This window comes from Lycorma delicatula, chromosome 1, assembly GCF_047948215.1.
Source record: "Lycorma delicatula isolate Av1 chromosome 1, ASM4794821v1, whole genome shotgun sequence".
NCBI classification, from domain to species: Eukaryota; Metazoa; Arthropoda; class Insecta; order Hemiptera; family Fulgoridae; genus Lycorma; species Lycorma delicatula.
The window spans coordinates 224,824,046-224,840,025 of record NC_134455.1 but is presented as its reverse complement, the minus strand read 5'-3'; the positions used below and the strand labels follow the sequence as shown (position 1 = coordinate 224,840,025).

The 15,980-nt window shown below is 29.7% G+C and overlaps 1 protein-coding gene and 1 long non-coding RNA gene across 2 annotated transcripts in view; one reads left to right on the top strand and one right to left on the bottom strand.

Moving 5' to 3' along the window:
* Positions 1-11,567, bottom strand: part of LOC142318257 (uncharacterized) — an 11,726-nt gene extending 159 nt beyond the window's left edge. Inside the window, exon 1 of the long non-coding RNA XR_012754863.1 lies at positions 11,040-11,567. This is a non-coding gene — a long non-coding RNA (uncharacterized LOC142318257). The remainder of the gene's footprint in view (positions 1-11,039) is intronic.
* Positions 11,568-12,130: 563 nt separating this feature from the next.
* The window catches only part of LOC142329245 (ER membrane protein complex subunit 2-like), a 46,948-nt gene continuing 43,098 nt past the window's right edge, over positions 12,131-15,980 (top strand). Inside the window, exon 1 of the mRNA XM_075373659.1 lies at positions 12,131-12,406. Within this exon, the coding sequence (XP_075229774.1) occupies positions 12,394-12,406 (13 nt within the window). The 5' untranslated portion in view covers positions 12,131-12,393. The remainder of the gene's footprint in view (positions 12,407-15,980) is intronic.

Sequence of the window (15,980 nt, the reverse complement as noted above, 5' to 3'; positions counted from 1 at the left end):
TAATACACATATATTATTAAATAAGCTTAAAAAAGTAAAACAGAAAGAAGGAATTTTACAATTTAGCTTAATACAAAACAGGTTTTTTGTAATCTCTTTCGCACCATTCACTTACTGGTCGATTGAAAGAAAACATCTTTTCACAAATCTCACTATATAGTTGAATAATCATGTAGTTCATTCATCAGGTTTGTGGTTTGAAACATCCATCATGTTTAAAATAAATATTCATCATATTTACAAAATAAATATGATGAAATGAAATGGGGAAAGCAATGATAAGTGCTAAATCACTCTTAGTTTTCTGGTATTTTTTGGTCATTACAGTTAGCCTATTACAGTAAAACCTGTTGAGTGATATTTTAGAAATATCATTTACTGAAAACATTATGTAGATATATAATTTCTTTGTACAATCTTTTATCGAAGATGATCATCAATGTTGTCCAAACCCTAGAAATTCTAACTTTCAACAGATCACTACTACCTGAAATCACTCTTGCAGATTGCAAAGCAAAGAAAGACATTCTTCTTTTGCCTGCACATTGCCCAGCAATCATTGTACATGATATGGTCTTAATACTATTATTTATTTTTTTGAAGAGTTAAAATTATTTCAGTAGATTTATTCAGACTTTTTAAAATTTTGATGTCTGTAATATGCAGTGCCCAAGATATCTTAAAATACACTTGAGAGCTTAAGTACACATAATCCTTATTCCAAATGTTCTTCTTACTTCTACTACCAAATTTCAACTTTCACATTTGTGGAGAAGACTTAGTGATACGTAACACCTTACTGTCTCATCACCGCTAATTCCAAGCTGAGATTTCACTGCATAGCAGTTACTCCATTTTTATGAAGATATTATATACTTGTACATGCAGATGTCTTATCTATTCAGATACCTTATTCAATTAAATAACATCCTATCTGTTTACTCACTTGACCTGGTTAACTCCACGACAGTCAGATGTAATTGTGTAATTGTGCATGGATGTTGAGATACTAAGAGTAATCAAACAACCTTTTTTTTTTTTTTTATTTTAACTTGTAGTCACATTCAGTGCAAGCTATATTAATGACATCTAATAATAATAGTATTCTTGATTTTTTAGAGCGAAAACCAGATGGAAGACTATAATTTTTTAAAAATAATTTCTTTTATATAAAGAATAATCTATTAACACACAAAAAAAGAATATTTGTGTTATTTAGTTCTATACATCAGACAATGGAAAATCATGTACATAATTTTGTGGGAAAACTGTAGAAGATAAAAAAAAACCCAATTGTAGATGTATGATGCCCAATAAGTGTAAACAAAAATTGAGAAAATAATAATAATTTAAATAAAAATGCACAAATGCATGCATTACTCATTCCCAGACAGTGGAATGCACATATTACAACATAAGAATAGAGGTAAAAGTTTGAAGAGATCCCACACATGAAAGAATTTTCAAAACCATAACTGGTGAAAATACTAAGAAAATAAATTATTAATAGAAATCCATAAAAATTTTTAAAAATAACAAGAGTAAGATATTTAAAACAAATAAGCATAAGTGAATCGCCAATAATCTGAAGGACAAGGGTTTCTCTACAGAATGAAAAGTAAGAAAAAATACTATAAAACTACAGTAAAAATCTGAAATAGCCTTAAAACTTCATTCTCATTATTACCCAAAATGCCATCAATTTTATGAGCTAGTTTAAAGCTATGATATAATGTCGTGTTATGTACACAACCAATAAGAATGTGACTGTGCCATTGTTATGAGGCAGTTAACCACAGCATATACTGACACATCATCAGATGGTAAGAGATTATCAGGCTTTAACATGGTGTGGTAGAATTGCATATTTCTACAAGGAAACCATTTCACACCCACTCTTGCAATGATTACTTCCATGAGAATACAGTAGCTTTACTAAAATGTAGCTTATTGCTGTCAACTGTCAATCAATCATTCTGCTAAATTGCCTTCAGCCATTTTGTGTGCTTTGTGTGACAAAGTACACAGTCAGAATAAATATCTATCAAAAATTAGTTTAACACAATCCTCCTTAGCTTTATCAGCTTTTTCATTTCCTGAAAATCTTTCAAAAAGACAAAAGTCTGTAATTATTGGATGAGAAGTAAATATGTCAGAAAGTGCTTAGCTCTTACAGTCACACTGATGAAATCAATCTGTGACATAATGAAGGACAATGAATATGGCATTCAATTCCCTATTAAATAAGTGGTCTTATTGGAAAAGACCAAACATGTAAACTGTGTGGCAAATCACAAATGAACACAGCCACTGGAAAACACACTACTTAATGCAAGAATGTAAAGTAATATAGAATTTAAATATTTCTACAACTTATTTCTTATACTTTGAATACTGAAGCTCTTTAAAATTATTTATGAACTATCTAGTTTTTCTTACATTTAAAAAAACTGTAATGGAAGTTTAGAAATTAATGAGATATTTGTTTACAAATTAATTTATCAACTTCCAAAATTACACAAATGAATTTATGAATAATTTTTTTTTAATATTAATATATGATATAATTTATTCATATAACAAAGAAATAAATAACTTGTCTGGACAGTTATTAAAAATTATCAGGAAAATTGGAATTAAAGCATGTCATCAAATCAACCTAAGAAAGAATATTAAGGGACTGAGTCTTAATTTGTTATTTCATACCATATTCTTGAAGCAGAAATATATAATAAATTTTTTCTGGTATTTCAAATATCAAAAATACTAATCTACTTCAAATAATCATAATGAATGTTTTTGTTAATGAATGAATAATTTTATCTATTACTGTTGCCCAAGAAGTTAAAACCTGTATTTTGAATATAAAGAGTGAAGTTGTTTATTTGCAAAAAGATTACAAAATCAGTTATAATGCTATTCTTGTCCCTCTTATAGCATTAAGTCTCAGCTAATTTTAATGTTCAAATGAAATACAAAGTATATTAAAAGACACAACAGTATCAAGTACTCATACATCAAGAGCTGAAAAAATAAAAACAGCAACAAACTATAATTTTTAAAAGCATAATTACAAACAAAACATGATGTAAAACAAACACCACACTCATACATAAACACACAAAGATCACTTATTTCAAAATATATCCACCCCAAACACAAACTACAGGAAAAAAAGGAAGAAAATAATGAAATTCTTAAAGCTTATCAAAAAAATCAAACGAATGTGGTATTAGGTCAAAACCGAAATAGTACAAGTTATCTGCTCAACTGCCTAGAATCACACTAACTTCGATCAGTCATTACAGATACTGAGACTCCTTCAGAACATATATATATAGAAATTATACAACACATGCTCCATAAAGACTATGCTTGGCATCACTGTATAGTGGTTTAAAATAGTTAGATATGTCAGAATATAAACAAATAATAATAATAAATGGAATAAATATATATATATATATATATGTTAGGTGCTGTAACCACATTGATTGTAGACGATGACAAAACAAGCTCCCAATAATGGCATAGCTATTCCTAAGAATAATGAGTCCCATGCTAGGATTCTAGGGAGAGAGAGGATTGAAATAGTTTCCCACAGCCTTCTTCACTGAGCCCAACCACCAGCCTTCTTCAATCAGCATGCTAAACCTACCAAAATGTGGATGAGCGTTAATGATACATGAAACCCATCAAGATGCACTTCACATGTGTGAAGTAAGAAAAACTGAATTAGATAATGTAAATCAACAAATTAATATACCCCTTTTATATGAAATAATGCACTGTACAAACAAATTCCATTCGAAAGGGGAAAACATTTAAAAAAATAATTATATGTAACATAAACAACAAGAGAATGTAGAAAATGTTCTTAAGATAATTGTATCCTTTTTCTTAAATATCTCCATTCTGTTTTCTGAATTCTCTAAAATAAATAATATACTTAAATATAACAAGACTTTAGTACTAGTAAAAACACTTTATTTATATTTACAATTTATTATTAAATTGTTAATAATCTTTTTTTTACCACCTCACAGAAGAATAGATGTATTTGTATGACCATTAAGCAAGTGGCTCTATAAAATAGCCACTACTTCATCTTTATTTAGCAAAAAAATTCTTTAGATTCTTCGAAAGAATTATTTAAATTCATTGAAAGATTAAATTTATATCAATAAATCAAACTTATTGATTATTATTATCAAATAATAATTATTATATGTTATTGATTATGAACTTATATATCTTATTATAACTTATTATATCTTATTATTATTAACTTATTGATTATGAAGCAAAATAAATAGAAAATTACCATATTATAATTTCAATATACTATCTAATTTATATCAGTCAGAATCTCTTCAGTTGAGCTTCAGAAAGATCAGTATTGAAATGATTCAACAAAAAGGGATTCTTAGACAATGGGACTTACAAAGATACAAAATAACCTGTTTCATACCTCTCATTTGTCGTGCAACCCAGACAAAAAATGCAAATGCAACAAATGTTGCAGCAATTTGTTTTGGAGGAAGCCATGATTTTATTTCTCCATATGGTCTTCTGTTTGATTTAAATGGTGATTTATTACTATTATAACCACCTTCTACATTACCAGATCCACCACCACTTCTACTAGTAGAACAAGGGCCTTTACAACTCATAATTAATAATTTAATACAAACAGCTTTGTGATTTATAAAGAATCTTATGACATCTAATTATTGGAGGTTATGCTAATGAAATATAACAAGATCTAGCATTCATTTACTTCTTTATATAAAGTAATTATTTATAATTTAATTATTAATTTTTTTATTGGGAAAATCAATGGTAAAATAAATCCTATTCTATACTATTATTTTTTATTTATCTCCCATTTTTTAATTAAAAATATTTAATTTAAATTTTTAAACATTAATGAATGTTAATATTTAAGGAGCTAAAGCCTAGCACAAAACTATTTCATTCTAGTAGCTACTACTCAACCTGATTTCAAAAAAAGGAGGAGGTTCTCAATTCAAACCATATGTTTTATTACATAAATTTAAGTTTTACTCTTCAGCAAATGACCAAAATTCAATGATTATTTTTTAGTGGATTTCCAAAGAATTTAGAAATTGCTACTGACCAGGTGCAGTAGATATATATAGATATTTTTTTTTTGTCTTCAGTCATTTGACTGGTTTGATGCAGCTCTCCAAGATTCCCTTTCTAGTGCTAGTCGTTTCATTTCAGTATACCCTCTACATCCTACATCCCTAACAATTTGTTTTACATATTCCAAACGTGGCCTGCATACACAATTTTTTCCTTCTACCTGTCCTTCCAATATTAAAGCGACTATTCTAGGATGCCTTAGTATGTGGCCTATAAGTCTGTCTCTTCTTTTAACTATATTTTTCCAAATGCTTCTTTCTTCATCTATTTGCCGCAATACCTCTTCATTTGTCACTTTATCCACCCATCTGATTTTTAACATTCTCCTATAGCACCACATTTCAAAAGCTTCTAATCTTTTCTTCTCAGATACTCCAATTGTCCAAGTTTCACTTCCATATAAAGCAACACTCCAAACATATATTTTCAAAAATCTTTTCCTGACATTTAAATTAATTTTTGATGTAAACAAATTATATTTCTTACTGAAGGCTCGTTTCGCTTGTGCTATTCGACATTTTATATCGCTCCTGCTTCGTCCATCTTTAGTAATTCTACTTCCCAAATAACAAAATTATTCTACCTCCATAATCTTTTCTCCTCCTATTTTCACATTCAGTGGTCCATCTTTGTTATTTCTACTACATTTCATTACTTTTGTTTTCTTCTTGTTTATTTTATGCGATAGTTCTTGCGTAGGACTTCATCTATGCCGTTCATTGTTTCTTCTAAATCCTTTTTACTCTCGGCTATAATTACTATATCATCAGCAAATCGTAGCATCTTTATCTTCTCACCTTGTACTGTTACTCCGAATCAAAATTGTTCTTACATCATTAACTGCTAGTTCCATGTAAAGATTAAAAAGTAACGGAGATAGGGAACATCCTGGTCGGACTCCCTTTCTTATTACGGCTTCTTTCTTATGTTCTTCAATTATTACTGTTGCTGTTTGGTTGCTGTACATGTTAGCAATTGTTCTTCTATCTCTGTATTTGAACCCTAATTTTTTTAAAATGCTGAACATTTTATTCCAGTCTACGTTATCGAATGCCTTTTCTAGGTCTATAAACGCCAAGTATGTTGGTTTGTTTTTCTTTAATCTTCCTTCTACTATTAATCTGAGGCCTAAAATTGCTTCCCTTGTCCCTAAACTTTTCCTTAAACCAAATTGGTCTTCTCCTAACACTTCTTCCACTCTCCTCTCAATTCTTCTGTATAGAATTCTAGTTAAGATTTTTGATGCATGACTAGTTAAACTAATTGTTCTATATTCTTCACATTTATCTGCCCCTGCTTTCTTTGGTATCATGACTATAACACTTTTTTTGAAGTCTGATGGAAATTCCCCTTTTTCATAAATATTACACACCAGTTTGTATAATCTATCAATCGCTTCCTCACCTGCACTGCGCAGTAATTCTACAGGTATTCAGTCTATTCCAGGATCCTTTCTGCCATTTAAATCTTTTAATGCTCTCTTAAATTCAGATCTCAGTATTGTTTCTCCCATTTCATCCTCCTCAACTTCCTCTTCTTCCTCTATAACACCATTTTCTAATTAATTTCCTCCGTATAACTCTTCAATATATTCCACCCATCTATCGACTTTACCTTTCCAATTATATATTGGTGTACCATCTTTGTTTAACACATTATTAGATTTTAATTTATATACCCCAAAATTTTCCTTAACTTTCCTATATGCTCCGTCTATTTTACCAATGTTCATTTCTCTTTCCACTTCTGAACACTTTTCTTTAATCCACTCTTCTTTCGCCAGTTTGCACTTCCTGTTTATAGCATTTCTTAATTGCCGATAGTTCCTTTTACTTTCTTCATTACTAGCAGTCTTATATTTTCTACGTTCATCCACCAGCTGCAATATATCGTCTGAAACCCAACATTTTCTACCAGTTCTCTTTATTCCGCCTAAGTTTGCTTCTGCTGATTTGTAATTTCCTTTTTAACATTCTCCCATTCTTCTTCTACATTTTCTACCTTATCTTTTTTACTCAGTCCTCTTGCGATATCCTCCTCAAAAATCTTCTTTACCTCCTCTTCCTCAAGCTTCTCTAAATTCCACCGATTCATCTGACACCTTTTCTTCAGGTTTTTAAACCTCAATCTACATTTCATTAACACCAAATTATGGTCGCTATCAATGTCTGCTCCAGGGTAAGTTTTGCAGTCAATGAGTTTATTTCTAAATCTTTGCTTAACCATGATATAATCTATCTGATACCTTGCAGTATCGCCTGGCTTTTTCCAAGTGTATATTCTTCTATTATGATTTTTAAATTGGGTGTTGGCAATTACTAAATTATACTTCGTGCAAAACTCTATAAGTCGGTCCCCTGTTTCATTCCTTTTGCCCAGCCCGTATTCACCCACTATATTTCCTTCCTTGCCTTTTCCAATACTTGCATTCCAATCTCCAACTATTATTAAATTTTCATCTCCTTTTATGTGTTTAATTGCTTCATCAATCTCTTCGTACACACACTCTACCTCATCATCATCATGGGCGCTTGTAGGCATATAGACGTTAACAATCGTTGTCGGTTTAGGTTTTGATTTTATCCTTATTACAATGATTCTATCGCTATGCGTTTTGAAATACTCTACTCTCTTCCCTATCTTCTTGTTCATTATGAAACCTACTCCTGCCTGCCCATTATTTGAAGCTGAGTTAATTATTCTATAATCATCTGACCAAAAGTCGCCTTCCTCTTCCCACCGAACCGAATATTATATATATATATATATATGTATGATATTTATATAAATATGTGTATATATATACATATATATATATATACACATATTTATATAAATATGTGTATATATATACATATATATATATATACACATATTTATATAAATATGTGTATATATATACATATATATATATATATATATATATATATATATAAGATCATTTCATCTGCTTTACTGGGAGAAAATCTTAACTGATTTTGACGAAACTTGGTGAGGTGATGTAAATCTATTGGGAATAAAGGCCTATTGATGTTCAAGTGAATTGGTTTACAGGAACCAGGGTTAGAGCCAAAAAAAATGGGGATTAAGGGTACATTTTCACTTTTTTTACTATTATGTTATGTTCTACTATTATGTCAACTGTTAAATCATGCACTTAAACTAATGCTTTCACGAAAAATACTGCTCCATTTAAGTATACATTAAATATTAAGTGAATTATTTAAAAATGTGTAATAAGCATGATTTTTAAAATTACAACAAAAATAATACAGACAATTAGAAAACAAAATAATTAGCTTAACATTTAAAATAGAAAAAAGTAGTAAAAAATATTTTAGAAAAAGCTTTGGTGAAATGTACTTCCAATAAAACTGTATGTTCTGTGAGCCAGCAATTGATTTATACTTAAATGGAGTTAATATCTAAATTTCAATGAAATTAATCTAGTAATTTAAGAGAATTTTCAAGTCACAAATTTTATACACAGGCTACATGTATATATATAAAAAAAGTATATATATATATATATATATATATATATACTTTTTTTTAAGTCAGTTTTAAGACTCATATTCCTTTGTACTATTATACAAACATAAATAAATAACTTGATCCACCAAGTACAGAATAAAATTAAATTAGGTAGGATGACAAACTTATATATATATATATATATATATATATATATATATATATATATAAGATCATTTCATCTGCTTTACTGGATGAAAATCTTAACTGATTTTGACAAAACTTGGTGGGATGATGTAAATCTATATAAAATATTTATATTTTATATATATACACAAGAGTACAGAGTACTTTCACAATTTTCTTGCATCTTCAGTTGATCCAATCTTTTAATTTTCCACGTAAAATTATATATTACAAATACACAACATTAACAAAATCTTGATAAATACAATAAAATACATTTTGTTAAAACTTTGGATATAAACTTTAAAATCAATTTAAATCAAATGGAATTAAAACTAATTTTTTTTTCCTTTTAAATTTAAGATTTAAAATCAAATTAAAAGTTAAAGTTAGAAGTTAAAAATTTCATATACAAAAATATGTTGTCAAATAATAAAAGTATTAATTAAAAGTTAAAATAATAATTATGTTAAAAAAGAATGAATATGTGTGTGTGGTTTGGCTTGCCAATATTATATTACTGTCTAATACACACAGAAACACTAAGTAACACTGTCTAGTACACACAGGGACAGTAATATAAAATTGGCTAGCCAAACCATCAGATGATCAAATTTTGTTTTGTGTCTAACCTCCAGGACCACCGTTAAGTATTGTTTCAGAGGATGAGATGAATGATTTTTAGCATGTGTGAAAATGCCATGCCTGACCGGGATTCAAACCTATGACCTTTGGATGAAAGGCCGAGACACTACCACTTGCCCTAGGGCAGCTTATGAAGGGAATTCTGAAGATTTCCTGATAGCAACTCCAGAATCAGTAGCTTATATTAATTTGTTAAATCTTTATTTGTAATTTTTGACTGTAGCTGGTGTTGTGTTTTGGTGCCATAAGCTAAATAAATAAATACCACTTGTCTCATGGAGGCTGACAATGATGATCATATTTAAGTATCATCAAAATTATGGTATTTAAATGGAAGGTATTTGTTTAACAAAAATAATCATATTGTCTACATAGTCAATCTGAAGATATCCTTCATATTTTTATAGTAACAATTCAGAATTGTTATAGTGTAATGATATATAATAATATCATTCTGATATTGAAAGTATTTTCATAAAACAATTCAAGAGAAATTTGGAAAACATTAAAACTTATAACTTTTTTTAAAAATAATAAATTCAACTTTAATAAGTAGTCTTTTTAGTTAATGATTAATTCTCAACCTAACCTTGAAAGTTTGAGCATGGAAATATGCAATAGAAATTTTGTACCATTTGTAAAATACCATCCCTAACCTGGATTCGAACCTGGGACTTTCAAAATTAAAACTAGCTACTGAGGTTGGCCTTAAAACAAAATTAATAGTTTTCTACAATATTTTTAAATTTCCATCTTTATAAAAAAGAGTTTTCTTTGTATTCTGATTTAGAGATTAAACAGTTTATTATCTAACTGAACAATTTAGAAGAGGATTCATTAAAATCCATTAATTACTATTAATCACATTTAGCTCTATCATAACAATACTTGATATTGCCCCTTTATCTTGACACCATTTAACAGATTTTCTATGTAAACTACCTTAAGTATAAAAAAAATTAGTGAAATATGATTGTATTTTATATGATAATTGATTGATCTCTTAATATGAACAAATGACTCATACAACAAACCAGTCTTGTAGTCTAGTACATTTTTATTCAGCTCAGATTCATAAACACTACATCCAATGTATTTGAAGAGACAAAGTAAATGAAATAGTGTACATCCTATTATCAAGATAAACTAGCAGAATCGTTTTTTCAAAGAAAGCCATTGAATAGTATAACCATTAAAATTAATCGGTTTTCATTATATAATTTCTTACAGTTATTAGTGTATTATTTATGGTGGAAAAAACATTTCTTTACATTATTTTCTTGGTACTGAGAAACAATGTTTGTATTGTGATAATTATGAAAGACTGCAATCAATACTTTCATCCAACAAGCTTGCTTCTGCCCTATGATTTATGCCAAAAAATATTCTGCATAAATCACAGAGAAAAATATTTACACTATATACTGTATATGTGTATGTTTATGTATATATACAATATAAAATATAAGCTAAACTAATCTGGGCAAATTAACTCAACTTTTTGCAAACAGGGATGCAAAGGAACACCTCTCATCTAACTGTTACAGCTGAATGTAATAGCTGACCTTGTTTACAACTGATTTCCATTTTTCACTGTTGACAAAACCTTTCATTTCCATAACCATTGAAGCTTTTATATTTAGTGTGTGACAATGATTTTAACACTTGAAGTTAAAATTTTTTTGGTTGAAAATGTGTTTCATGGTGGTGAACATTACACAGAACAAATGAAGTAAATGTTTAATCCAACATTCCCAGACATCAATGTTCCACATCACAACGTTGTATAAAATTTAGTAAATTCTGAGAAACTAGACCTGTCAGATGCCCCCAAGAGCAGAAAATAATCTATCCTGATGGAGGAAAAGTTGGGTGGTATTTCTAATCACGTAACTCACAGCCTGAAAAAATCCATCAGAAAATTGGCACAACAAGCAGAAATTTCAAGATGTAGTATGCACAGATCACTGACTAAGCATTTAAAACTGCAACCATATAAAATAATTTTCTACTGTAGCAGAAAATTTACTGGATTAAGTAAAAATTTAAAATTAACTGGTTGAGCATAAAAATAACATAACTTAATTAGTAAATGTAATTACTTCTTTAGTGGTTCAAACATTTCGAAACGTGTTCAGGCATACAGGGAGGAAAATGATGGCAGTATTGAGCATCAGTAAATAAAAATTCATTCAGTATTACTGTTTCCATCTTTGTTATTTGAATATAATAAATTAAACGTTTTGTAAGAATTGGAATACATTTTCATTTGAGATACCCGTTAGTTTCTACATTATTATGCTACGGACATAGAGGTTTTTTAAATGACCAGTTTGCTAAATACAGAAAAAATTTTAATTGAAAGATTCGAAATCGTCAGTGTTTTTATTTGTTCTATTAACTTTTTCAAAATGAGGGAATTTTTTTCTATATTATATTTATCTAAAATACAGATAATAGATACATTATCTATTATTATACTTATTAATATATTTTATATTAATGAAATTCATGTGTTATATACCTAGATACCGTTGATAAGATAACGATAAAACTATAGATATATAGTTTTATGAGTAAACCCTTACTCTTAACAATATTTATGTTAAGTACTTGTTTTTCAAGCAATAGATGGCCCGAATCGAGTATTGGGCCTGTTAATCAACGGCTGTGTACCAGCAATAAGTACCGAACGTGTACATTACATAAATAATCATTCCAAATGCCTCAGTTTTGGTTTTACGTGTCTGTAGGGTGTGGGTTATGTTTTTGGAAGGAATGATGAAATCAAGGAAACGGTATTACCGTCTGTGTTAGAAGCAATTTTCTCACGGAGAAATATATAACCTTAGTTAGTTCAACAATTATTTTACTGTTATCAGTTTTGCTTGAAAACGTTAGGAATATCCCACGTTTTCAATGAATTGGACAGGTAAGTGGTATAATGACTTAATACTTTGCAAAAATCTGTGTTGTTTTGTGAATCAATGTTTATAACCTCTAAGACTACTGATAATCTAAAAATTACAAAATATTTCTTCTTTCAAATTAGTTATTATCCCAGTTAGCCAGTATTCTCGAAAGTAAAAAATAAATGTTGTGTATGTTTTATTCATGGGCTTCTAATTACATTAACCAGCTGTGTAAACATAGGCCTTCTATGTGGATTTATCTTTTTCCCGAATTTTGTCGACAAGGTCTATTATTAATTTTAAACCATCTAATTTTGTAGGGAAATTTTACTGTCTCGTTTGCTCCCACCACCGCTCGCCATACTAATTTAATTGTTTAGTTAGCATCGCATAATGTTACTATATATTCCGGCGAAATAATCTGAAGTGATTATTTCATAATAATCTGAAATGTTACCAAATAAATATCCAACAAGTCTCGTACCATGTATTAGTTTTATCAAGTGCATCCGTATCTCTTGTGCATTTGGCCTATTTTAGGTGTTTTAATTAAGCAGTGTATGTAATATTTTGTGAAATTTATTATTTAGTTATTGTGATTTTTATTTGAAATTGCCAACAAAGTTAAAGGCAAGAAACTTAAGTGCACATTTAATATTTTACAAAAACACTTTCCCATTCTCAAAAGACATGATAATCCACATGTAGTATTTTACACACAGTGCAGTACCTTGCCCACATTGCTCGCACAGATGTAAAGATTCACCTCATGGATCTTTTCCATTAAGTGGCAGCATTTGCATTTTGTTGGAAATAGTATAAATGTGCCTTAGTATAAGCTGGAATGACATTGTTGTTGCACATTGCCAGCCACACCGCAGTGACTGGCTTGCTGGCTGTGACTCGGCAGCGCCGGATTTTGTCAAAGCAATAATTCAGTATTCAATTGATTACAATGTTATTGCTAACTTTAATTTTTTTAAATTGATATTTTTAACTTTATTACTTAAAGTTAAAAATATGCCGAATAGCACAAGCGAAACGAGCCTTCAGTAAGAAATATAATTTGTTTACATCAAAAATTAATTTAAATGTCAGGAAAAGATTTTTGAAAATATATGTTTGGAGTGTTGCTTTATATGGAAGTGAAACTTGGACAATTGGAGTATCTGAGAAGAAAAGATTAGAAGCTTTTGAAATGTGGTGCTATAGAAGAATGTTAAAAATCAGATGGGTGGATAAAGTGACAGATGAAGAGGTATTGCGGCAAATAGATGAAGAAAGAAGCATTTGGAAAAATATAGTTAAAAGAAGAGACAGACTTATAGGCCACATACTAAGGCATCCTGGAATAGTCGCTTTGATATTGGAAGGACAGGTAGAAGGAAAAAATTGTGTAGGCAGGCCACGTTTGCAATATGTAAAACAAATTGTTAGGGATGTAGGATGTAGAGGGTATACTGAAATGAAACGACTAGCACTAGATAGGGAATCTTGGAGAGCTGCATCAAACCAGTCAAATGACTGAAGACAAAAAATAAAACTTTATTTATTAATCAACATACACTATACATTAATAATCAATGTATGCTATGCAAAAATAAACATACATAAAAGAAATATTAAAAAAATAACAATACTAGTGAAGGATAACAAACTGAGTCACCTCGTACATTACTGTAGTAAAATCTCTCTCTACAAAATAACAGCAAGGATAGCTTTTACGTTGAACACTGCATAAATTAATTGGTACTTACGTATTAACACCACCGCAGCTACAGCTGCTGTTTAGGTTATGTTGACTTCTTGTACTGATAAATCGTACGTATATCAAAATAACCTAACTAAATATAACCTACGCTCGGTTCGCTCGCTAACCTCTTATAATTACATTAAATATGCATAATACATACAACTTAATAATATAACCTTAATGTTATAGCACTGAAATCCAATTAATGTTAATCCACCGAAATCCAATTGTTTTAAATAAAGCTGTAGCTACGGTGGCGTTAATACATAAGAGGTTAGCGAGCGAAGCGAACGTAGATATTTAGTTAGGTTATTTTTATATATGTACGATTTGTCAGTACACGAAGTCAACATAACCTAAACAGCTGCGGTGGCATTAATACGTAAGTACCAATTAATTAATTATGGGTAACGGCAGCATCCCAACCCTGTAGGGGAAAACACCCGCTTAGTGATGTTCTGGTCGCCACCCCCTCCCCTCCTTGCACTTTTGGGCTTCAATGGGAGGGTGTGATGGCAGCAGTAATGACTATGATTCCATCCCATAGCAAGATGCGTTTACACTATTCTCAACAAAGTGCAAGTCCAGCCATTTAACGGAAAAGATCCACTACCTCAGATCCAAGAAACATCAAGCTGAGGTTAACAGTACAGCCTCAAGCTCTTCATTGAATAATTATATTATTAAAGACAATTCTTATAAAACTGGCCTCATGTTAAAAGAGGCAGTGATTGCCTATCACATGTTAAAAGATAACCATAGTTTTAGATCGTTTGTATATTTAAAAGTTTTTGTAAATTATTCAAACTTAAATTTTCTTCGGTAGGAGCTAAATGTGAGAAATGTGACAATTTTTAGCTCTTGAATGGAGAATTTTGAAGAGTTAGCAGAAACTAAAGGTTTTTGAATAATAGTAGATTCTTCAAATCATGGAGCAGATAAATTAGCCCCCATGGTTGTTAGATATTTTCATGAGACTACTAGCATTAACATAAAGTTTTAGAGCTTGAAACATTGCCAGGAGAGATTAGCAATCAATTAAACGATTATGTATTTTCTGTTTTTAATAAGAGATGGTCTTTTAGATAAACTTATTGCCTTCTCAGAAAACAATTCAGATATTAGCCAATTTTAGGAGCACTAAAAGGAATGGGTTGAGGAATCTTTTTCAAAAATTATCTTTAAGTTGTGAAAAACCTTGGAATTGATTATATGGCCCATGTTCTCAACTGCATCAACAGTCTAGCAGATAACCTAATATTAGAGTTTTATATATATATATATATATATATATATATATATATGACAATATAATTACAATATGTATAATGTACACATAAGACCAGAGCATAAGCAGGAGTGGCTAGTGGTCAATGTCTGTCTTTATACAAATCATTATTATAACCTGTCCTGAACTTCCTTTGGGAAAGTATGGTCATCGTGCCTTTACATTTAATGATTTTGTTATCTAGATCGTAAGAACTTATAAGTTTTAAGTAGCAAGTACTTTAGTTTTTATCATTGAGGTTGAAATTACAGTTTCAATTATTCAATCCAAACCTAGAAATAATCTATCATTTGCATTAACTTTTTGCATTAAAGTTTTAACCACACTTCTTGTGTTAGCTCTGTTTGAATGTACATTTGTTCATTCAAGTAGATTTTAGTGGATTTTATTTCATTTTTAACAACTGAAATAAAAAAATACAAGATTCCTTTATAAAAAGCACTTTGTAACTGATAAACATACCAGAAACTGTGTGCACATTGGATCCCAAAAATGTTGAATAATGATCACAAAGTGCAGCAAATGGCGTCAGTTTCTGTTTCTCACATGTTAT